This window comes from Leptinotarsa decemlineata, unplaced genomic scaffold (assembly GCF_025532065.1).
Source record: "Leptinotarsa decemlineata unplaced genomic scaffold, Ldec_3_MD MMD2_tig00078422_RagTag_RagTag, whole genome shotgun sequence".
NCBI lineage: Eukaryota > Metazoa > Arthropoda > Insecta > Coleoptera > Chrysomelidae > Leptinotarsa > Leptinotarsa decemlineata.
Genome location: NW_027412747.1, coordinates 17,635,240 through 17,660,752, shown reverse-complemented (window position 1 = coordinate 17,660,752; position 25,513 = coordinate 17,635,240). Strand labels below are relative to the sequence as shown.

The 25,513-nt window shown below is 34.1% G+C and overlaps 2 protein-coding genes across 2 annotated transcripts in view; one reads left to right on the top strand and one right to left on the bottom strand.

Annotated features, from left to right (window-relative positions):
* Positions 1-25,513, top strand: part of LOC111505023 (uncharacterized) — a 209,147-nt gene that overhangs the window by 29,011 nt on the left and 154,623 nt on the right. The window contains exons 7-8 of the mRNA XM_074186446.1: positions 1,457-1,531; positions 3,544-3,648. Coding sequence (XP_074042547.1) covers positions 1,457-1,531; positions 3,544-3,648 — 180 coding nt within the window. The remainder of the gene's footprint in view (positions 1-1,456; positions 1,532-3,543; positions 3,649-25,513) is intronic.
* Positions 4,626-18,340, bottom strand: LOC141487408 (G2/mitotic-specific cyclin-B2-like). Its single transcript, XM_074186449.1, has 2 exons — positions 18,222-18,340; positions 4,626-6,454 (listed from the first exon to the last, which is right to left on the bottom strand). Exon 2 carries the CDS (start codon positions 6,451-6,453, stop codon positions 5,293-5,295), a length of 1,161 nt encoding a protein of 386 aa, XP_074042550.1. The 5' UTR covers position 6,454; positions 18,222-18,340; the 3' UTR covers positions 4,626-5,292.

Sequence of the window (25,513 nt, the reverse complement as noted above, 5' to 3'; positions counted from 1 at the left end):
ATTCCTTGACAACGAGGAGATTGCGGTTGCTGTATTCCTCGATATTGAAGGAGCATTTGACAATGCACTACCTAAATCTATAGGATCGTCTCTGGCTACGGAAGATATAGAATCGACCATATCTGGCTGGATCTATGCTATGCTGGTAAACAGAACTGCAACTACGACTCTTCAAAGCGAGGCCATTAGGTTCAGGGTCACCAGAGGCTGCCTTCAAGGTGGGGTAGTCTCTCCCCCTCTGTGGTCGCTCGTGATGGATAGTCTGCTTGATGCCCTCGACAAATGAAAAGTAGATCTGCTAGCTCATGCAGATGACCTTGTCATCTTGGCAAGGTCCATGTCGGGAATGATAGCTTGTAATATCCTCCAAAGCACGTTGGACGTTATTCACAGTTGGTGCCTGAGGGAGCAGATGTCTGTCAACCCCAGCAAAAGTATAATAATCCCCTTCACCAGGAGGAGAAAATTTAACGATCTAACGCCACTTTCCCTTAATGATGAGGTCATTCCATTTGGAACGGAGGTAAAATATCTTGGCATTGTCTTTGATGAAGATTTCACCTGAAACGCTCACTTGGAAAAAGTTTCACACAAAGCCAGACAGACCCTATGGACATATCGGAAGATTTGTTGACAAACTTTGGGTTTAGGTCCCAAACAACTTCTGATTTTATGCCTCCAACTATCAACTACAAACTATCTTATAAAGTACTGTAACCGGGTAGAAAGGACTGGATCCTCCGGAAGAAGGACATATTAAGAGCATATAGTTGTTGGTTCACAGATGGATCAAAAACACCTACAGGTTCTGGTGCAGGTATTTTCAGTCGCAATATCAACCTGCCTAGGAACTTATGCGACTGTATGTAAAGATCTGAGCACACATAGGGCCACAATAAACCCTTGCTAATTGCGGTGGAGAGCGGAATAGGCCCACTCATTTTTGACGTACCACATAGGGACAGACAACGGAAAGCGACTTTGTTTTATATTTTGTAGTGCTGAAGTATTTTGACAGATCATTGTTCATATGTTCATCCAAGGATTTGGAAAACTATTTGATCAAACTGTCCAAACTACTCCTCATGGTTAGTAGAAGTTCAAAGGACTTGTAATACTCTCACCGTGCAGAAAATCTTGGAAAGTATACAAATATAGATAACATAAACGTTAATGATGCGAATGAAATTTCCAAAGTAAAAAAATTCGGTATGATCTACTCCCACTCTTATTCCTGAAATATTTCTAATGATTATATATCTGGAAAATGTGTGAAATTCAACTCCATCATCTCTTCACATCATGAATAAATTGAAATTGAAAGTAATTTCCATTTCATTATGATTGATTAACAACTAATCACTATTTGGCAAAATGAAAAATTAATTTTCGCGGCACACTTCACTAATCACGTTCTCACATTGTCACTTGAACTACTATAATTTCATTTTTATAGATCGATCTTCAGTGGATGGTGATGAGCTGTGATCCCACCAGACCAGAGAGAGAAACTTGTTCAGAGCTTCCATTTGTAAGTCTGTTTTTCATTACATTTCGTTATTAGAAATTTAGTAATATATTATCTTCTACATGTCGTCTACAGGTTTTCAATTTGGACTACAGTGGATATAAGGTTTTTGTGAGAGAGCATCCTGTATACGACGGTTTATTTCAAAAGTCTGTAATATTACGAATTATTCAACTATGGTGTTCTGTATCTGTATCTGTAGATTAGGGAGGGTGAGTGTAAGCCCACGCACTTAGGCCACATGTGACCCATTGTACATCCTACCGAGGAGTTGTTCTCCTAGGTCATCGTACATCCTGTCCTTTCCAGGAAGGTGGACAGGTCACTGGGAAACATCTCCTTTATATCGGCAGGTGTAGGCCAAGATTCGCCGAACACACACACTCTCTTATTGACTCCAAGCACTCGCACAGGACATGCCTGACAGTCTCATCTTCCTGTTCACACATCCTGCATAGAGGTGTGTCCACCAGCCCCATATTATGGATGTGTTTCCTTAGTTGACAGTGACCAGTCAGAAATCCTACTACAGAAATCCGCAACTATGGTGATAACCACGTACGCGATTTGAAAACAGTTACCTTAAGATGTTAATCGACGTTTGAATCAAATGGCTAATGTGTTTTGTAAAGCGCAGTTCAGAATCAAACCACAGGCCTAGTTTCTTTGCTTCAGTTACAAAAGGCAGAACGCCACCATTTGAATATGAAGACTATTTTTACTAATATCTCGCAATCTTTTCGGTGCAAAGATCATCACTGCCGACTTTTTGGAGTTCAACTTCAATTTATGAGCTGATGAAATATCAAAGATGGTTTGTAGATGACGATTTATGAGGTTTTGAGTGGAATCAATGTCAGAGAACTGAAAAGAGAAGTACAGTTGAGTATCATCTGCGTAATGCTGAATGTTGTATTTTTCTACCGACTGGTGGGAGTCACGAATACATAAGCTGAATAGTAAAGAACCAAGGATGGATCCTTGAGGAAAACCTTTTGTCACGGGCAGAATCAACCACCATAACTCTTTGAGTTCGGTTCGATAAATTATTTCTAACCAGAGATAACGCATTCACAGAAAAACCAAAGAAGCTGAGTTTATCGCACAGAATGTCAAAGTCAAGAGTGTCGAAGGGTTTACTGTAGTCCAGAAGTAATAAACAAGTTAATTTACTTTCATCGACAGCTCTGAAGAGGTCGTCGGTGATGGAAAGTAAAGCTGTGGTTGTGCTATGTTGAGGTTTGATACAGAATTGCATGGGTGTTATGATTTGGTGATCATTTATGAAGCTGCAAATTTGGTCCTTCATGATCATCTCAACAACTTTTGAAAGACAAGGTAGGATGGTGATAGACCTCAGGTCAGAGAAATCCGAAGAGGAGTTGCACTTAGTTAAAGGAATAATCACAACTTGGAAAAACACCCTAGTTAAAATGGCATTAGTGAGAAAACTTAATGGATCCAATAGATGACCATCTGAAAGATGGATCATTAGGAGTGAGGTAGTGTTTGAGCCGACTGCGTCACTTTTGAGACGATTCAGACAATTCGGCATTAAAATAAAAAGTTATATGAATTAGTGAAGAAATTTGATAGTTTGGACGCTCAGATTGGGAAATTGAACAAAAGTTTATGATAATGAGGTTTACGTCATTCAAGTTATTCGAAATTTCTGTATTGTTACTTTTTCTCAAAATTTCTAGTGATCTCAATGTGTTACAAGTTACTTTACAATTTTTTTTCGCAAGAATAAAATCGAGGTATGCTTTTCTCTCTCGAATATTTCAATTATTAGTCCAAATGTACTTTCCTGACTCTCACCCTATTCCAATTCAAGATTATTGTTTCATTGAAAATGAGGTACTCATTTATTGAGAATGATATAAATTGTTATTTAGCGGTGTAGGGTATTAAGCATTCAACTGAAGTTGAGCAGCCTTCTGAGAGAAGTTGGTAAATCGGAAAAATACAACATGTGTTAGAAAGAACATTTATTTCCATTTTTATTTCTGCAGAGGGTGAGGCCCGTTCCAGCTATTCCCAGGCCCCCAGTTCCAATGCCACAAACCGCGTGTAATGTAACTTGTCCAAGAGGACCGCCAGGATTCAACGGAACTAACGTAAGTTTATTTTCATTGAAATTAAAAAACATCACAAGAACATAGGGTTTCACGGTCGAAGTTATGATTGAAGAGAATAGAATCTGATTCGGAATTTGTTTTCTCTTGAAAGATATTATTCATTATTGCATAACCTCAATAATTCAGGGTATTCACATAATGTGACATTCATGATATTATTCGAATTAACTGGTCACTGAGTCTGGTTCTTGGTCAAATATTTTTTTTATTTTACCATATTGTAAATGACGTCATAAAATATCCTCCGAAAGTAATATTGAGTAATGTTACAAGTGGTACACAAAGATAGAAAGTTTCAATTCACATTTTTCATAATGATCTCCTAGTAACAGCTACATCAAACAATTTACTTATTGAGGTTTCTCATAAAATTGAAATAACATTTCAGAAGAAGACTAAGGGCAAACTTTCCAGTTTACCCCGAAAGTTTGCACTTCTACACTTGTATAAAGTTCTCCATTATAATTTTTATATTTTTCAGATTGTGGAAGATAACAAATACCCAAAAAAGGTCGATAAAAAACTGATTTTCCTCCACAAAAAAATGACTTCCGTTGAAAGACTAAGGTGTGTGTTAGTTGCGAATATTTGAAATTTTCGGAATTTTCGTCAAAAACTAATCAAATTTTATATTTCATTCCTGAGTTCATTAAGTTATGGAACATTATTATTCAGTTTCACTGATAACGTCGTACCACTGATATATTACACTTGGAAAAAAAAATTTCAAGAAAGTAAAAAAATTAGAAATAAATGTTATGTATTGAGGACGTCGCGAAGAAAAAAAACGATTATTTGAGGAGTCGCAAACCGAAAGAGATTGGGAACCTCTGGTATATTCTTATCTCTGATGCTCAAACATTAGTTTCTTCAATTCTGAGGTTGAATTTCGAACAGGAACGTTGGAGTTTGCGTGCAGTATTGAAATAAAAACTAATTTTTATTTATATATATATATATATATATATTTATTAGTAAAATGTAAAAAGTGGAAAAGTGATTCTGATACATCTGAATGTCTTTTTTATTATCACTGTTTCACTCATGAAACTGTAAATGACCATTTGTACATAAATGTGGTTAATATTACTGAAGTTTTATCCCAACACCAACCTGTTATTTTTAACACCTCGACACGTCTTTCAATCACCAAGTTAAACAGTTCACTTGGTGATTGAAACACGTGTCGAAGTGTTAAAAATAACGGGTTGGTATTGGGATTAAACTCCAGTAATATTCATTATTAGATCAAAGGTTCCAAACAGTGCATCACAAGTATATAAATATGGTTCACAATTTTTCAATAGAATAATCAATCAACCGATAAATAATAATTTAATAAAAATAGTACAACTCTTATGAATAAAATAGTACAATGAAAAAATTAGTACAGATTATCTCCCGTTTGGAAATAAAACAGAATAAAATAATATAGTCGTTACAGAATTGGCTTTCAAATATATGAGTAAATTTTTGTTGACGTAAGTTTCCTTATTATATGTTTGCAGATTTTTCTCATGCCAATATGTATGTCGACGAACTGAATTATCAGATATGTGCAGCATATACTACAGTTATCGACAAAGTAAATTTCTATATATATCCAGTATATACTAAAATTGTTTAAATATCTTCCTTTGCGTCAGCGGTAGCCAGTTGCTTCACAAGAGGTCCACACAGTGCAGGATTGTAACTTATCCTGCTGTATCTTTGGTGTGCATACTTTTTCCTGATTGTGGCATGGAATTTACAAGAGTTGGTTCTGATTAAAATTTTTGCTAAGCTGACAACGACGTTTTCGAATTCGGAAAATCTATAATTAGTATAGTGAATTAGACTGGGTGTCCACAGTTGGGACAAGTCTATAGTTCCACCAAGAATACCCACTGCTAAACAATGAGCTGCAGCAGCTTGCAAAGAAGGTTTCATATAGCATGTTTTGTACTCCAACAATGCCAGCTCGAGGATGAATTTTCTCAAACTGTGATGCTCACTTTGAACACCCGCAATCTCGTTGAAACTCCTCAGGAAACGCAAAGATGACGGACATCCCAATTTGAAATCCAGTTTCTTCAGTACTTTCCACTCCATTTCGAGAATCTGCTTTCCAGAAAAAGTATTATCACACATGTAGACCAAGTCTTTAAGCTCTAGGACATCTGTTTCCTCATACTTGCAGGAAATGAAAATGGCGGTAATGCCAAGCAGCTGCAGATTTTCTCGGGTAACTGTTTCATCTTCTTGCAAAAACCTGTCGACAATAGATACAGATAGATGGAGGGTATCTATGTGCAGTTCAAATTGCATGTGGACCTCAATTATCCAATTTATCAGAATTGTACGCATTCTTGAGGTTATATCTTTTCCCTCCAGGAACCCCTCCTTTACAGAGCATTCGGTTTCCAGGTTCCTGAGGTATTTGAATATATCTGCAGTATATTCCGTATCCATGGAATCGGGGTATATAACATCCAGGTGTTGTGAGGAATAACTGTTCAAGTCATCCCTTTCAATGTGTATTTCCCCATTGGTATTTTCTTGACCTACTTCGCGTCTAGGAACGTTTTTCACAGATTGGATAAGTCGTTCGGGTATCTTCTTGGTTTGTTTAAAAGGAAGTGTTCCGTTGACATTTTTCTTTAGTTCTGTATAGGGGTTCACTATATAGCCACATTTATCACTGGGCACAACGTCCTGTATCATATTTCCAATTTCGCCAAGAGCAGTTCTCTGATGATTTGATGCTGTTCTAGCGTGACCGTTAAGGAATTGTTTCATAGCCATTCTGAAAAAAAAAAAAAAAAAAATTAAGAATAATAGAAGTTAGTGCACATTCAGTATTTGATGACTTTCCAATAGTAATGTTTGTTCATACAGATCTCCGGGCTGGTTTCAATTCAGTGTGTATTATTGAAAATTGTTATCAATTAAAAACACGAAATCATATAAGATATTCGCATACGTCTGGAAGCGTCTCCGAAAACTTCGGTTTTTCTGGTCATTGGCCGATTTTTTCCTCCTGAGCTGTCTGTATACACGACATTCAGAAACGTTGAGTTAGGTATGGGGGAGGTCTGCAAAGTTTTCGATTTAACACTGATGAAAGACATTTTTTCATAAGTCATAGTCTCCTATTAACTCTACTAACTTCTCCCAGCGAGGCTCCCATATCTATGACTCGTCGCAATAGTACTCCACGAAATAATTGTTCAGGAAGGTGATTGCCTCTACACTTGACCAAAAAATCTGTCCTCTGAGTACAATTTTCAGATGAGGGAAAGGAAAGGAGTCGCTTGGGCCTAGATCTGGTAAGGCAGATGGTCAAGCAGTTCAAACCGTAATTCGTGCATTTTTGCCATGGCAACCGCTGAGGTCTGAGACGGTGTGTTGTCTTGGTGAAACAGAATTTTCAATTTTTGCAAATGTTTTTCCGGGAGTTCTGCCTTCAGCTGTTATGGTTTCTATAGATCAAATAGACCATTATGTTCTTCTCAGCAAATTGGCAAAATTGGAACTCTCTAACCAACTGCTTACTCTAATTGAATCATATCTAGTTAACAGCAAACAATTCGTCGAATATGAATATTTCAAATCGGCTCAGTACGTAGTTAGATCTGGGGTACCACAAGGTTCTAATCTTGGACCTCTTTCATTTTTAATTTTTATCAATGACTTGGCAACCCCTTCGAATATTCTAAGCCTACTATTTGCAGACGACCTGAAACTATATTATAAAATCGACGACATTACTGACTGCCAACGTGTACAACATGAATTAGATGTAATCAAACTTTGGTGTAATAATAACACAACACAACAAAAAAATATTTTTTGAATGTTTCACACACTAAATTAGTCAATTTCTACTAATTTTGGTGTGATAAAAACGAAAATAACAATGAAAAATTTTTATTAGCCCTGGTTTTTGAGATACACAGTACTTAATCTTAAAGAGTAGTTATACTACACGTGAAAAGTGAAAGTACATAAAACAATATTGTTATGTTTCTTTTAGAATATTTTAAGTACAAAATTAATAAAAAAAACATTATTCTTAGTGTTTTGACAAATAAAAGAAGTTTGTACCACCAAATTTCAATTAAGTCCATCCGATTCATTGTAAGATCGCTGTCGTTTAGCTTGTCTTTTATAAAACACTTCTGGAGCAGTAGTCTGCAAGCATTGCTTCATTCCAACGGCCCTGATATCTCTGTTCCATTAAGGCAATGTCTTGATGGAATCTTTCTCCATGTTCGTCACTCACAGCTCCACAGTTTTGTGGGAAGAAATTAAGATGAGAGTGAAGAAAATGAATTTTTAAGGACATGTTGCATCCAAGTTGGTGGTAAGCTTGAAGAAGCTCTTTAACCAATGCTGTGAAGTTATCATCTCTTTTGTTACCTAAAAACCGATGTACAACCCTCTTAAAGGCTTCCCAGGCTCTTTTTTCATTTCCTTTTAAAATCATGTCAAAAGCAGGATCATTTACGATTTCACGGATTTGAGGCCCAATAAAGATGCCTTCCTTGACTTTAGCATCACTCAACCTGGGAAACTTTGCTCTCAAGTACTTAAAAGCTTGTCCTTCCTGGTCCATGGCCTTCACAAAGTTTTTCATTAGTCCCAACTTAATATGTAATGGGGGAAGGAGAACATCCTTAGGATCTACAAGAGGCTCGTAAACTACATTTTTCTCATTAGGGTTTAGGTCTCGTGTAGGCCAGTTCATTTTTTTATAGTGAGATTTTCTATCCCGACTGTCCCACAGACACAAAAAACAACAGTACTTGGTGAACCCTAATTGCATTCCTAGGAGTATAGCAATGACTTTCAGATCACCACAGATGTGCCACTTGTGTTGTTCATATTTGATTGATTGGAGAAATGTTTTCATATTTATATACGTTTCCTTCATGTGAACTGCATGACCTATAGGAATAGAGGGTAGCTGATTTCCATTATGCAGAAGTACAGCTTTTAAGCTTAGTTTTGAAGAGTCTATAAACAGTCTCCATTCAGATGGAGTGTGATCCAAATTCAAGCAGTCCATCAAACCATTAACATCAGAACAAACTACGAGGTTTTCTTTTTTCTCAAAAAAAGGAAGCAAATCTTTTTGACGCTGTCTGTACTGAGATATTTTCACATCATGTTTTAGAAGATTCCACTGTTGTAGTCTTGACCCTAACAGCTCAGCCTTTTCCTTAGACAAGCGAAGATCTCTTATAAGGTCACTCAACTCTGCTTGACTAATTCTGTGCGGATCACTAGACCTATCGCTTACCTCAAAATCAGGGTCATAGGATGTAGAAGGATGGGTTGCTCCTTCTAAACAGTCTTCATCACCTTCCTCTAAAATTTCATAGTTTTGGGGTGGAGAAGGGACTGGCAAATTGTCTGAGTGTGGTACAGGCCGAAGAGCAGATGGGAGATTAGGGTATTTAACCGTTCCTCTTTTTTTCATAGATAAACCTTGCTTAATGGGAGGAGTTAAGCAGAAATAACAGTCGTCTGTATGATTGGTAGGCTCACGCCAAACCATAGGTACTGCAAAAGCCATTGCCCGTTTTTTATTTTTCAGCCACTCTCGCAATATGACGGAACAAGAATTACAACATATATGAGGAGCCCATGATTTATCTTGGTCCCCAACTTTCACACCAAAATAATGTTCATAGGTTGTCTTAACGATAGGTGTCATTTTACGTTTCTGAGCATTAAATGTTATTTCACCACATATATAGCAAAAGCTATCGACAGAATTCACACACTTTCGAGGCATTTCAGATCAGCACTTAAATTAATTTAAAAATCAACTTCACACGAAAATTTCAATAGCAACCACGTGCGTACAATTGACAAACTCACATAGGTTATGTTTACTACTTAAGAACAGCTGATGAGAGGGGTGTTATGTAAACAAACATATGTACCAACTGTTGGTGATGAAATATTTCATTTGTTGAAAACTCAATATACATATATATAATATAATGATACTATATCTTGAAAACAAGAGCTAATATATAATTTTTATGGTCACTTTTGGTTTTAACACGTGGAAATACATTAAAATCATCTAATTTCAACCCTGAAACAGAAACTTTGTTGTGTTGTGTAATCGTCTACAACTGAACGTGTCCGAATGTAAAACGATATCATTCACAAGAAAAAAGCGAACTTCAATATACGATTATTCAATCAACAATTCACAATAGAAAGTTTCAATTTCAGATTGGATGAATCCAAAATTACTCACTATTTCTGCCATTGACGTTATTGATTATTCATTATTTTCGAATATCTATATATTGAATGTTTCTTTTTTTCATAACATATCTTAAAACATAATATATATCTATGACTTTTGTGATTTTCTTGTTTATTTTTCATAGAACTCCATGTTATTCAAGTAAGTAAGTAAGGTATTCGACTAATCTAAAAGATTTGAATGACTTGAATCTATACAAAGCAAAATTGTCACTCATATCAATAGAAAATTCTTTCATAATCTCAAAGATACATCAAAAATTGAAACACAACTCAATCTGATATCATTAACAATACTACAATCAACCGCGTACATGAGACAAAAGATCTTGGTATAACAAACGACAGTAAATTAACATTTACAACACATATAAGAAATATGACTGCTGATGCAAATAGGATGCTTGAATTCATTCACAAAAATGGCAAAAACATCAAAAATATTGCCACCTTGAAATTGTTATATTTTGCTTATGCCAGATCTAAGTTAGAGTATGACTCTGTATTGTGGAATCCAGTTTACGACTACCAAAAAACATCAATTGAGAGTGTGCAAAGGAAGTTCCTGAAATACTTATGTCTTTGTTGACACGATTTGATATGACATCTTTGGAAAATAGGAGAGTTATCCTTGGTATAAAATTCCTGCATAAATTACTAAACAACAATATTGACAGTACGGTTATTTTACCCGAGATCAATTTCTTAGACCCAAGAAGTGAAGGTCGACACAATCTGAAATTATATTGCGAAGCATCACGCGCAAATGTTATGCTACGATCACCATTGAATTTTATATGCAGTAGCTTCACAAAAACTGTGAGCATTGCGATATTCATTTTGACTCTCTGAACGCCTTGGTATCATGTATCCACAATCACTTCTAATTATACTATAAATAACATTTGTGTCAGTACTGCTACATTGCATGATTTGTAATTTTTTGTGTTATGTTCTCAATTTTTCATTCCTCTTTTGAAATTCTGCGAATACGAATATTTTGTATATACTTTGTTTTAGCATTCACTTTTGTACATTTGTATATTCCATTATTTTTATTATTTATTTCATATATACTCTGTAATAATAGCATTTCCTGTAGCTAGGTACTCCTGTTGGAAATAAATCTTTTTTTTTAAGATAATCGTTTCAAATAACTTCGTGACTGTCCCAAAAATATATTTGCATCACTGTCCCAGCTGAAAAATATTTTCCCTTTTTGGAGCCGGTTCCCCATTGCACTGTTTCGACTGTATTTTTGTTTCGGGCGTATAATGGTGTATCCAAGTTTCATCTACAGTCATTATTCAGCGTGGTAAAACTCGGACTTATCGCGCCTAAACTGCGACAACAGAGTGTTGGAAACGTTCTATCGAACACGTTTCTGGTCTAAAGTGAGTAAACGCGGCACCCAACGTGCGGACAGCTTTCTCAAGCCTAAATGTTGATCAACATGTAACAAACACGTTCTTTTGACATGTACAAAATCTCCGCTATCTCTCACTTCAACTTGGCGGTCCTCTAGCACCATTTGGTGAACTTTGCCGATGTTTTCGTCGGTAGATGCAGTTTTTCGACGTCCCGAACGTCCATCGTCTCCCAAGCTCTCACGGAAACGTTTAAAATAAACTCCCCAAAATTTTACTATGATAAATAATTGTGCAGAGTCCTCATACACATAATCCAACTCATCATTTACGTAGGCGTATTGCCCATTTTCATAAAAACAATCACTCACTCAAACGAAAACATAATTAATGAAATTCTCGCTGAATTCTGCTCATGACAATTTTAGCATTTATGAGAACGAGGAGTTGTATGTTGAATCTTGCTCAACAACAAAGATACTTGGCTTTACATTGGACTAGAAGCTCACCTGGATCCCTCACATTGAAACTCTTTGCGACAAACTCCGCAGAAATTGCTATGCGCTAAGATTTATGTCAAACCATTGCAGTAAACAAGTTTTGTTGAATCTGTACTATGGATCAATACACTGTCTTATACGATATGGAATACTGAACTGGGGCATTGGATCGTCTGCAGTGAGGGTTTTTACACTACAGAAATATGCCATCAAAACTATTCCTCGTATAGGATGGAGGCAATCGTGTAGAAACATTTTCAAAGAACACAAAATACTCACCGTTGTGGGTATTTATATTTATGAATTATGCATATACATGTACAAGATTGGTCATAATTTTATATCTAATCAGCATAAATACCCTACCCGTTCTAAAAACTTAATAATACCCCACATGCATCGAACCATCATATACCAAAAAAGCCACCTTCTTCTTGGACCAAAATTTTACAATAAGCTTGATGATTCGGTAAAGAATGCGCCAAATGTCAATATTTTTAAATCAAGACTGAAAGCTGCTCTCATAGAAAAAAATTGCTACGCCCATGAGGAATTTTAGGTTAGGTGTTTTTTTGTCTTCTTTAACGTTCTTGTCACTATTTGACATTACCATTATTTTAATTTTTTCAAATATAACCATGACCCTCAATTTTACTGTTGTAGTATTTCGCTACTTTCATGTGTCTACATATATTTTTCATCTTTTTATCTCAATTCTTTTGAAATATTTAGATAAATACTTGAGTTTGAATATATGGATATGAAAAGCACAAAATCTCATGACGTTTTCCTTGTTATTATATTGATAGAATTATCCACTGTTATGTACTTTTTAACAAGCGAAATAAATGAATTATTATTATTTAACAACAACGCGTCCAAAATGGCTGAAATTCTAATGAGTAACTGTCAACAGATTAACAACGAAATTCACCAGCTTTCACTTACAAGTGCTGCTATCTTCTTGTGAAGGTCGAACACTTTTCACACCAACCCGTATACAGCGCATCTATAAAGTAACGTATAAATAATAAATTATTCAAATAAGCCACCTCATTGAAAATTCTTTCTTCCTCCCTTTCTGTTATTGAATGGCCCTTGCTTCCCAATCGGGCGCATTTGGCCAGGCTTCTCCTGTCAATAATTGACAGGAGTTTCACCAGATGGCGCGGCGGTCTTGCTCGAAGCAATGCTGCCACTCTGAGTTTTGTCTTACAATTTTTTGTTTTCTCAACACTTTTCATTCATCAAAGGCAGACCTTTCGATTTTTGATTCCACATACACGACCCCCTTCACGTGTTTATTCGAACCACTCCGGCCTGAATACCGACGTGAGGAAAGGAGGCCGTCATTTCTTATTTTTGATAAAACTTTTACACGATCAACTTTACTCCGTCCGTCCACTTCACAAAAATGGTCGATAATGATCTAATAATACAGTGTGGATGTGAATAATCCGCCCCTCAGAAACAGACAAAATGTTTCGAAAATGAATCATTTTTAGTAATTTTTGTTGATAAACTCCATAGTATAACATAACCTGTCCCAGATTGTGTAATATTAACTTTTGAATTGATATAGTCCAAAAGGGAATACTCGAGAGGAGACAAATCTGGTAACGACGCCTACCGTGGCGCCTACACATTTCGTTTCAGTACAGTTGACATAGATACAGTACAGCAGTACCTCTTCAAAATAAAATCTGATGCTACTGGGGCAGATTATTTGGATTTTAAACTATGTAAAATTTTTTCGACACGGCCAACCTCACTAACAGTAAGTTGAGACTTTTCATAATAATAATTTTCTATATTGTATCATCATTATACACATTTTGTAGCTTTTCCCTGAAGATAATAATAAATTTCATCGAAATATTGGAATAATTTATGTTATAAAAGTACACTTTCGTTCTGCTGATCGCCCAAAGATATTTTCCAAGTTTTAAACATATACAGGGATTTTCATGATAAGCGTTAATTAGCCGTTTCTGACAAACTATTCAACGGATCAACCTGAAAATTTCACAGTATGCATAAATCAATATGACCTACACGCCTAAAATATTTTAGACAAAGTGGCGTTGTCACTTCTACTATAAAGTAGCGGTTTCTTTAATTTTTCAAATGGAACACCCCGTATATGATATCATATTATGATTCATTATCACTTTGTCAACAAATTCATATACTATTTCTCTATACCTATCTATTACCGTTTAGAAGATATAAATTAATTTCGATATTTTTTTTACCAAACATGAACTTTTATAAATGCTGATAATCTTGAACTCTCTTGCACTGAAACGATCAAATTTGAAATAGAGTGGGGTGATACTATGAGGATCTTCACTCCGAGTCATATTTTTATTTGCCTCATACAGGGTCTTCAAAAAATGCAGATACTTTGATCTCATGAAAAAATGAAAGGAACTCAATTTTTTCAAATGGAACACCCTGTATATTTCAACATTTTTAAGCTCTACATCCAATTTTAGATTAACTTTGTTCAGATAATACTATTTCTATTTTGAATCGTTTTCGAGATAAACTGTTTCAAACGGAAATTGGCATGGTTTCCTTGTTCATCACTCATTTTTGTAAAACAGATTTCGTTTGATGTTTCTCAATTAGTCACAGATAATACAATGAAAAGATAATTATTAAAATACTCCTCAACCATCGAATGAAACAATAGTTTTATTAACGCTGAAACACGAACTGAAAATAATAAACCCATAAATTAATGAGTTAATTTAATCGTCAGTGTATTTCAGAATATGTTCAAACACATCTCCACCTCTACTTAAACAAACATGTAATCTCTTCAAAAGATTGTCATGTGTAGCGCTTCTGATCAAGTCTAGAGTCAAACTATTGAAAGCAGTTGAAACTCTCGATTTCATATCTTCCATTGTTGTTATTGGAGTAGAGTAAACCATATTTTTAATGAAACCCCACACGAAATAATCCAATGGATTGCCATCTGGTGTTGTTCTAGGAGGCCAACGAAAAGGTCCATTATTACCAATCCATCTGTTTTCGAAGATTTCGGTTGAAGCTTCGCTGACTGAATGAGAATTATGGGATGGAATACCATCCATTTGGTACCATACACGTTCTCTTCCTGGTCTATTATTTAAAATCATTTGAATTCCATTCCTCAGTAAATCTTCATATTTTGATGCATTCAAATTATCATCATAAAACTCGATATAAAAAATTGACTCATTCTTTATGGCACAAAATACATTGAATTGCCATCTTTCCTGAAAACCCCTTTGGCGGATAACATGGGGATTTTCTGGCGCCCAATAATGACTGCTGTGTCTGTTGAAAACTCCATTTTTTGTGAACTTGGCCTCATCTGTCCATATGATATTGTCAAGGAAATGTTCATCCTCTTGAGTCTTGACAAGTAATCATTCAAAGAATTCCACTCTACGAGGTAAATCAGTCTCTTTCAAATGTTGGACACAGTAGAACTTATAGGGATATCATTTATGCTTATTAAGAATTCGACAAATTGTCACGTAGGGTATACCTATCTCCCTTTCAGCCTCATGCAGAAAAGCATTTGAAATTGCATGAAAGTATCCCAAAACTGTTATACCATTGTCATCATCATCATTCACTTTGGTCTTTTTACGAATGATTTTTGGACGGAAGGTGTGTGGATATCTTTCATGAAATACTCGGCATGTTCTACTTGCAATTCTATTGCACTCACCATAAATTATTAATAAATTCAAGAATTCTTCATTACTGTAACCTAATCTTAACATTATTCTATTATAATTGGTAGCTATCACAATCAGTCAAAACCACCAACGAAAGTCTGACGTTAAATAAATACAATGTATACAAATTGTAACATTTTCTAAGGTAGGTACATACCAATTTCGAATTGACTGATCTGAGACAGTTAAAAAACTGGATCAGAAATAAATATTACTAAGTATGAAAAGAATGTTGAATATCCAAAATGAGTGATGAATTCAAGAAAACGATCAAGAAAACCACGTCAGTTTCCGTTCGAAACAGTTTATCTCGAAAACGGTTCAAAATAGAAATAGTATTATCTGAACAAAGTTAATCTAAAATTGGATGTAGAGCTCAAACATTTTCAAATATACAGGGTGTTCCATTTGAAAAAATTGAGTTCCACTCATTTTTTCATGAGATCAAAGTATCTGCATTTTTTGAAGACCCTGTATGAGGAAAATGAAAATATGACTCGAAGTGAAGATCCTCATAGTATCACTCTACTCCATTTTAAATTTGATCGTTTTAGTGCAAGAGAGTTCAAGATTATCAGCATTTATGAAAGTTCATGTTTGGTTAAAAAAATATCGAAATTAATTTATATCTTCTAAACGGTAATAGATAGGTATAGGGAAATAGTATATGAATTTGTTGACAAAGTGATAATGAATCATGATATGATATTATATATGAAGTGTTCTATTTGAAAAATCAAAGAAGCCGCTACTTTATAGTAGAAGCGACAACGCCGCTTCGTCTGAAATATTTTAGGCATGTAGGTCATATTGATTTATGCATACTGTGAAATTTTCAGGTTGATCCGTTAAATAGTTTGTCAGAAACGGCTAATTAACGCTCATCATGAAAAGCCCTGTATACATGCACACACATGTACACATACAAACACAAAAATAATTTTCAAAATGCTAAAATAATGTATGAAAACACAAATATATGTATAAAATATGATTAAAAATTATCGTCATAAAATTCTTGCAAACTATAATAAGCCTCTTGATAAGAAAATCCTTAGTTGCTTCAGTACAGTCACACGCATTTCAGGTAGTTAGAAAGATGACTATACATCTTGAGAACATTATACAATATACAATTTTTAGTTAAAGTAGAGTTAGGTATGGGAAGACTTAAACTTAGCGTCTAACGTGTGGTGTAATGAGAAACAATTGAGATAAGTTCTGTTCTATGTTTATGCACTGAATAAACTGTTTCTTCAATATAAATAGATTCAATTTGGGAAGTTGCAGTCTTATTGTTTGTTATCTTTCAAGCTCTCGGTAAATTCATTACCTAAAATACATGACAATATACGTTTTCAAAAAGATTTAAATGAGGAACATTTACTAACGAAAAAATAATAAAGAAACTGTAACAAAACGAACAAAAACATAAAAAATAAAAAAGTCAAAACAGAGTGTTATGTGGGAAAATTCTGAATACTAGGTGATTTTCTCTTATCTTTCTTGCATTCAAGTAAGTATAGTATAAAGTATAAATTTGACTGAAATTATCAAGATCTGTTTTCTTGTTTTTATAATGTGCTTTGTTATTGATGTGGGCCATTTCTAGTAAATAGTATAATTCTTTATGAGAGAACAGTTCCTCCAACCTCCCAAAATGGACTGGATGATCTATTACAGCCCTTCATTTATATTCAAGAATGAACACAAAAATCAATCTATATAATTCAAAACAATCCCTTCATAATTTCTATTTATAAATTATAGTATAGTAAAGTCAACAATATCCAAAATTTTATGTATGGATTGTTCCCAAACATATAAAGAACAGACTTCTTGGCCTCTTATTGGTCGCATAACTTCACATAGAAGCGACTGCAGACGAAATGTTGATTTTCCGCATTGAGTAAACACGTCAATAGGAAGGATTACAGATTGGAATTTGAGAACACCGAAATTTCAGATATGGAAACCAATTTAAATGAAAAAAAACAATTTTAGAAATGGCTTACATCACCAACGAAGAATATTGTATGAATACTGCAATTTGAGCCAATTTTATACATTTCTACTTCAACACGAGAAAGATAAGATAAAATCGCCCAGAATTTTTCCACACGACACTGTCAAAATTTTACTTATTTCAAAATTTGTTATGCTTTTCATTCCCTTTTGTTTCAGTTTCTTTTTCATTCTCTCATTATTGAAAAAAGTATCTTGTACTCTATTTCAGTTGTCCTGACGAAGGTAATGAATTTATGAAAGTTTGACAGAAAATTTTTTGCCAAAAAAATTATCCTATCAAATTTGTCTATTTCTAGTCATGTGTGTCGAAATAACCAATGAAACCATCATTACACTGATAACTACCCATGGATAGTTTTCACGGGTAGTTATCACGTATGTCATGACATTGCTAAGCAACCAACACAATAAAGTTGTTTGACATTTCAGTAATTCAATTTATTTCGAAAATGTCACTTCCTCGCTTTGGTGTTCAAAATGATGCGGCAATTGATAAAATCATTGAAGAAAATGCACCAAAAAATACTGTCAATAGTAAAAAATACACTTGGAAAATATTTATGGAGTTATATCATTATACGAATTGTTCTTTTAATAACTGTGTGTTCAATAAATAATTTCGTTCGAATTGCAAAAAATTTTCTCACCGAATATCCCTCGAACATTGATAAATAACTCATAATTTTATCACAACTTCCTCAAGCACGTTATTTTAGGTAACATCCCTCCGCCTTCGGCGTCGGGATGTTACCAAATAACGTGCTTTCAAAAACTGTGATAAAATTATTTCGTTAGTTATCAATGTCCTTGGGATATTATAGCTGATAACAGCCCTACCAATCCAACCGCAACCTCACAAAATATATTGAGATATATATATTGATTGATTGTGAGACATATTTCAAAAAGTTATCGAAATTAGATTTTTCTGTAACAATTATTTTCCTTCAATGTTATTTTCACACAAACTGAACCTTGTTTATATCGTTTGCACTTTGACAAATATGCCAGTTACTTTATCTATTATTAGAATATAACAATATTCAAAATGAATAAGTTTTACTCACATTCAGAAAAGTTTTCACAATATAACTCACAAATGTAATATTCACTGATTTCTTGACAACTGAAAATCAATATGAAATGAGTTTGCATACTGGAATATGGATTGTGTAGGGAGTGTCCATGGAAGGGGTATTTTGGAAATCTTCCATATTCTTTCCTCAAATCGAAAAATTCAAAAAAACAGGTAACAAGGCGATTTGTTCATATAAGGTCTTGAAAGACAATACCCCAATACAAATTCCGAAATAAGATAAAGGTATCAGGTAGATTTATTGAGGTATATTCAATTATCCAGATGAAGTGCTTTTCAGTTTATGTTTATTTTATCCTTCTGGATAATTTTCGAGAGGGAAGATGGAAATGAGGGCAGCAATGAAAGTCATTTGGAAGTTTTATAAATTGCCAAAGTTTCGACATATAAATACGTCTTTCTGAGGCTGAAATACATAATCGGGGTCAGATGAAAAAAATGAAAACGCAAGAAATCAAATCAAACGAACTACATTAATTGACAGCCATAAAAAGAGACAAAGTTATAGCTGTCCAGTAATGTGCTCTGTTTGACTTTGATTTCTGAAGTTTTCATTTGTTTCACTTCGAAAAATAGTAAAAAGAAACAAATAATTTTGTTGTGTTCAATGAAGGAGTTTATCAAAAAAGTTAATGCATGATTATAGACGTAAATTACAATTTTGATAAGTTCATAGATAATTTTCTTACCACAATAACACACATAGAGAGAACAGACTTTTGAAGAGATGTCTTCCTCCAACCCCTCTCAAGTAGTTCTTTATTTTGAAAATAATAAAAATCAACGAATACTTTTTGTTTTCAATCAGGAAGTTCAAAAAAAAAAAGTCTGTAAATAATTAATTGCGTAAATTACATTTCTGTAGAGTTTTCTACATAAAATAATTTTCAAAACGAGGAGAACTCACTATTGATTTTTTTATGAAATTCTCCATCATACTGACACAAAAGTTCATATAAAGAACACATCGTCAAATAGATATCACCTGAAAAAGGATACATAATAATATCGGTACACAAAATTTTTGAAAAATAAGTCAGTTCGTAGAAAATACTGAACGAGATCGAATACCATTGAATGAAAAATGAAAACAGTTACCTATAAAAACAAAACTGTCAAGTACCACTGCAAATATAGTAACTTTTTGAGAATAACTCATTTCATCGATTAAATAATTTTGGATCTGAACTAGCTCTTACCAATAAAGCATCAAAAGTTGCTGAGGTGTGTGAAGTTTTCTGGTTCGGAACAGTGTTCCAAGCTTTTGAGAAGCGGCTTTTTCAATGCCAGTGACATGTTTGGGAGAGGACATACTGGTATTATCTTTCCTGGCATTATTATATTCGGTTTGGAGACATTTTTGGAGAAAACCGATGCCGATGGCTGGAGAGGCATACACAAAAATGATTCGACAAGCCATAGCTTCGAAGTTTGGCCAGCAAACCCTCATGCCACCCACGGTCAAATATTCAAGGATATTGTGGCTTCTAACAAGAAGGAAAAACCTCTCTCTTCTAAGACAGGTTGAAAAGTCTGCAAAATACTGGTGCGAATTCTGAGAGACGATTGGGATTTTGTCGATGGCTTATGAATAAATACAGAGAAATTTCCAACTTCTTTAGGAATACTAATTGTTGCCCGCGACTTCGCCCGCGTAGAATTTGGTACTCTAGTACTAATTAGTACTGTTGTATTGCTGCTGTTCCAATGTTTTGACAGAATCAGAATCAACGAACTTAGGCGTGCGCAGCGTTAAGGAACAGTGCTTTCAAAAAATTGTTCTACAGCACCATTTAGTGGCGAGTTACAGAAAAATTGATAGCCCAAAAACTTTCTCTATGGAAAATTACTTATACATGTCAAGTTTCATCACGATCGGTTGAACGATGTAGAAGTTTATCACTTACCAACCAACCAACAAACATCCATTTTTATATATTAGATTATATGGAGCAATGAGGCTAATTTTTCGAATTGTGGGACGTAAAATAGAAAAAATAGTCCATTCCTAGTCCATCCCCACAATCCGCAAAAAACGATTTAGTATCAATGTTTGATGTAGTTTATTTAGCGGCAGAATAATCGGTCCATTTTTCTACCATGGTTCTTTGAACAGACCCTGTTAAATTAATTCATCAACAAGAGTGTTGGAAGAGTTTTTCGATGATATATTGTGTGACAAACTTGTCCACTTCGGTTTTTCTCGGAAAGCAGTGTCTCTTAGAAGACTATCTGAAGAATCGTACTCCAAGGCTTGTTGTGGATGAAGTTATTTGAGATGCTCTGCTGGTATTAAAGGGAGTGCCACAAGGATCTATTCTTGGGCCCTTGCTTTTCAGCTTGTATATTAGTGACTTTTATCTGTCCGTGAAAAAATGCAATATACATCACTATGCAGACGACACGCAGTTATATTTCTTTTTTTCGCCTGGCGAGTCTACATCTGCTCTGTCGCATATTAATAACGATCTCCAAGCCATCTTTGACATTTCTACTGCCCATAAGCTCAAGCTCAATTCAGACAAATCCCCAATAATGATGTTCGGAGCTAAAATGGACAGAGAGCTCACCAACTCTACCTTTCAAGTTCGCGTCGAAAACGATATACTTCCCTCCGCGGACGAGATAAAAAATTTAGGATTGTGGTTTGATCTGGATCTTCGCTTTACTAAACATGTCAGCTATCTGAACCAATCTTCTTATAACGTTCTCAGACAGCTTTTTCCTGATCGTGATTTGCTCAACACAAACTTAAAACTCAGACTATGCGAGTCTCTGATTATGTCAAAAATTTCCTATTGCGACAGTATTTATGGACCTGCTTTAAAACGGATGCTCTCCGACTACAGCGTATTCAGAATAGCTGTCTACGTTTCTCGTTTGATATTCGGAAATATGACCATATATCCCCAGCAATGCAAGAATCAGGATGGTTAAATAATGAGAAACTTAACTACACCTTCTTACCAACACACATAAAGTTTTGATAACTCGACAACCTGATTACTTACTGAAGAAGCTTAAAACATTATCTACGATTAACAGCTTCACTACAACGAACAGTTCAGTTCTAGTCATCCCCAAACACAAATCTTTCATCTTCACCCGCTGCTTCACGTATAATGCACCCAAATATTATAATCAACTACCCTGCGAATTTCGATCATACACCATCGTAAACTTTAAAAAAAGACTAAAGACTTATTTATCTCATTAGCCTCTTGTCCGTTTCCAACCTTGGCATTTCTAAAATGAATTTTCTAAAGTAAAAAAGCAATAACAAAAATTTTTTGATATTGTTAACTCGACTTGTGTTCATATTAATTATCTATAGTTTCTTCCAGGTTGAGTTGAAAAACAGCCTTGGCTGATACTCCGCCTATTCACCATATACTGGAAGTTTTTTTTCTTTGTTTTTCTTATTGTTCCTGTATACTGTTTTATTTCATTTTTGTCTACTCTATTTGTATTTTTATGGTATTATGGTATTATTATTATTATTATATTGATCTGGAGGCTCGTCAGATGATCTATTTTCAGCAGGATGGAGCACCAGCACACAATTTCAGAGGCGAGACTGTTTTGAAAACAGATGAATTGCTACAAATGGTCCTGTCAAGTGGCTTCTTCGTTCACCGGACATGACACCTCTAGATTTTTTTTTTTTTTTGGGGAAATACTTAATTTTGATTTTTCTGCTCTGGTATCTTCATTATTCAAATCATGAAAAAATTTTTGAAATGTTTCTGACTGAACTTCATGAAGGCTATAACACGCAATTATCTTATTTTTATACGACGTTTCGTTAACTTAGCGCCACCCTCATCAAGTTTTGTCAAATACCTCTAGTTTTATAGCAAATTCTGACGTCTTAATCCTGAATTCATCAATACACAGAAAAATACCCCATATATACCCCAGCTTTAATGAATTATGAACGTTTTTTCATGTTGTGTTTGTTATGACGTTTGTATTGATTATCAATATATCGAGTACATTCTCGGGGACAATGGACTGAATGAAAATGAAAGGACAGGTTATTCGATTCATGTAATGATAACATATTGTATATTAAATGGATTACGACTTTTGTCGAAATTTTAGAGTTGAATAATGAACCTTCGACATTTTTCCTAGTACATTTGATTTTTGAATATCAATTAAAGGCTTGAAGTTCGGTTTTTCCTCCGTAATGACAAATCAAGTAAATACCTAGATATTTAATTCTAGATTCAATCAACTGATTATTTTCTGTAAATAGAAACTTCGAGAAATAATAATTAGTTATACAAAGATGAATGCGGGATTGAGAGAGGCATCATAATTTGTTTTAAAAATACAGGTCTTTATTTGAAAAAAAAATTAGGATGGCCCTGAGTAAACGAAACGTCGTATGAAGAATAAAATGAATCATGAAGATACCTGAGCAGAAAAATCAAAATCAACAATAATTTTATTTTTGGAAATAGTTACTACGTAATTATTATGTTTTCAAGTCATCTCATACTCATCATCAGGGTGAAAGTCGTTATATACTCATTTGTTTGAAGTTTCCAAAGATTTGATTTCAATGTTTGATGAGTTTTGAACAATTTATATCGTAAAAGAAATGTGCTAATCACATCTCTTTTTTACTAATGTAGTGTGGTGAAATTTTTTTTTTCAACTCAGTAGTTACAATATATTTTGTTCAAGTAAACCTAGAAAGAGAGAGAGAGAGAGAGAGGAGAGCGATCTTTTGTTCACGTTATATTCAATCTCTTTCAGAATTTTAAAAGTTTAATAAAATCCAAATGATTCATTGCCTTATTTAAATATATTGCACAGAGGATTATGTATTTACGATTAGAATAGGCCTGGGATGTCCTAGAATCGATATGATGATAAACTTGAAATTCTTAGAAATATCATGTATTCAGGAATCTTGATTTCTGGTGATTTAAAATAAATCCGAATGAAATTGTACTTCCAGAAAGCGGGTATGTTTTTCTCCCCTGGAACTGTCGAAATTACTAGTATTTCGATTTGATTCAATTCAACTATCGAAAGTTCAGACTCTTCTAAATACTAAACTAAACACAACACGAAGAAGCAATATTGTACTATGTTATAGTCTATCTCTTCGAATAAGAAAGTAATAATTTATGCTCAAGTTGCTGTTCCATAGACGTACATAACTAAGTCGTGAAAAGGGTGAAATGAGGGATTCAATCCAAACAATAAATGTTTTTGTATGATTTCATAAACAAATCTCCAAATGATTTTCATAATTGTTTACCTCACGTATATAAATATATAACACTCGATTTTTTCAAATACGCTCGAAATTTTCAATACTTTCTACAGTGTCATTCCCAAAGTATGCACCATATGGGAAACTTATTTATCAAGGGTTTTTCGACAGAAAGTTATTTCAGATTAAAGTTTGTGCATCCACTGAAACTGAACATGTACCAACAAAATACAGTAAAACATACGTAATATACCAGAATATACCAGAATATACCAAATATTCCATCTTGAGACAAGAGTAGAATACTCTTATTTTGAAGAATCTCGGAAAATCTTATTCAGAAAAGTTATTCAGCATTGAAAAATACATCAAGATTTTGAGTCATGGCGCAAACAACGAAATAGCAAATTTTTTTTTTCAAAAATATTGAATTTCTCTATTTGTTCAAAACAATTTAATAAAAAAATTACGTAAAAAATTCATATCCTACGTTTATAACTGCCATTATTTAATGTGAAAACAGACATAGCTGAATATCAATTGAAAAAAAAAATTATCAACAATTTTTAGATATTTCATTGTGCAATAGTTATTAAAAATCATAATTAACAAATTAATCAGTTTTTATAAATTTTTATCGCAGGATCGTATGAAGTATATATATATATATATATATATATATATATATATATATATATATATATATATATATATATGATGTGTTGTTTTTCCGGGTGTTCATCCATTGTGTAGTATTCGATAGTCGACGTTTCGCCATCATCTCAGATGGCATTATCAAGACGAGTTACTGCTTCGCTTCGAGAGGTGCGAAGAGAAGGGACATTTTTTTTCTACAGGACTCGATTCATTCGAGTGTTAAGAAGATACTAGATTTTTTTCAAATTTTCAAAATGACATTTTATGTTATAAAAAATTATTTCTTTTGAAAAACCCTCTTTAGCGACAGCGCGCGCATGCCGTAACAGCCGCGCAGAATCCTTTTTAAAAATCAAATCAAAATTATAAATAATGGAGATATAGTCTTGGGAGTCAAGATTTTTATCGAAAATTTCCTCCCCTTTAACGAGCTTTTTTTTAAATTGCTCAAATATCATCAACGAAAACCTGAATACCATTTTTTTAAACCTTATTTTGTTAATATCAATGGCAATTTTTCACCTGCACCAGAATCCTTCGAAAACATTTTTCTAGAGGTGATTCCGAATCGAATGAGCTATCGCTCATATTTTTAGAACCTTTATATTTATTTTTCATGTTTTTGAACTTGTTGATTAGACTATTTCAAAAAGGATATGTGAGGTGAAATGTCCATCTAAAGATATTGATTTCAAATTCCAGCTCGACCTTGAACCAGACCAATTAGTTATAGTTTCTGAGATATAAATATCCATAAAATAAACAAAGGAGATATTCAAACTCAAGAATAATATCATTGATCTAAACACTTTGTTTCAGTTTTTTTTTTCATTTGATTTGTTACAGGTTCGTTAATCGTACTGATTGATACATTGAGCCACCGATAAACACCCATGCCGAAACAGAAAATATATCCCAAAAATTTTCGTAATCATATTGAACTTTATTTTTCT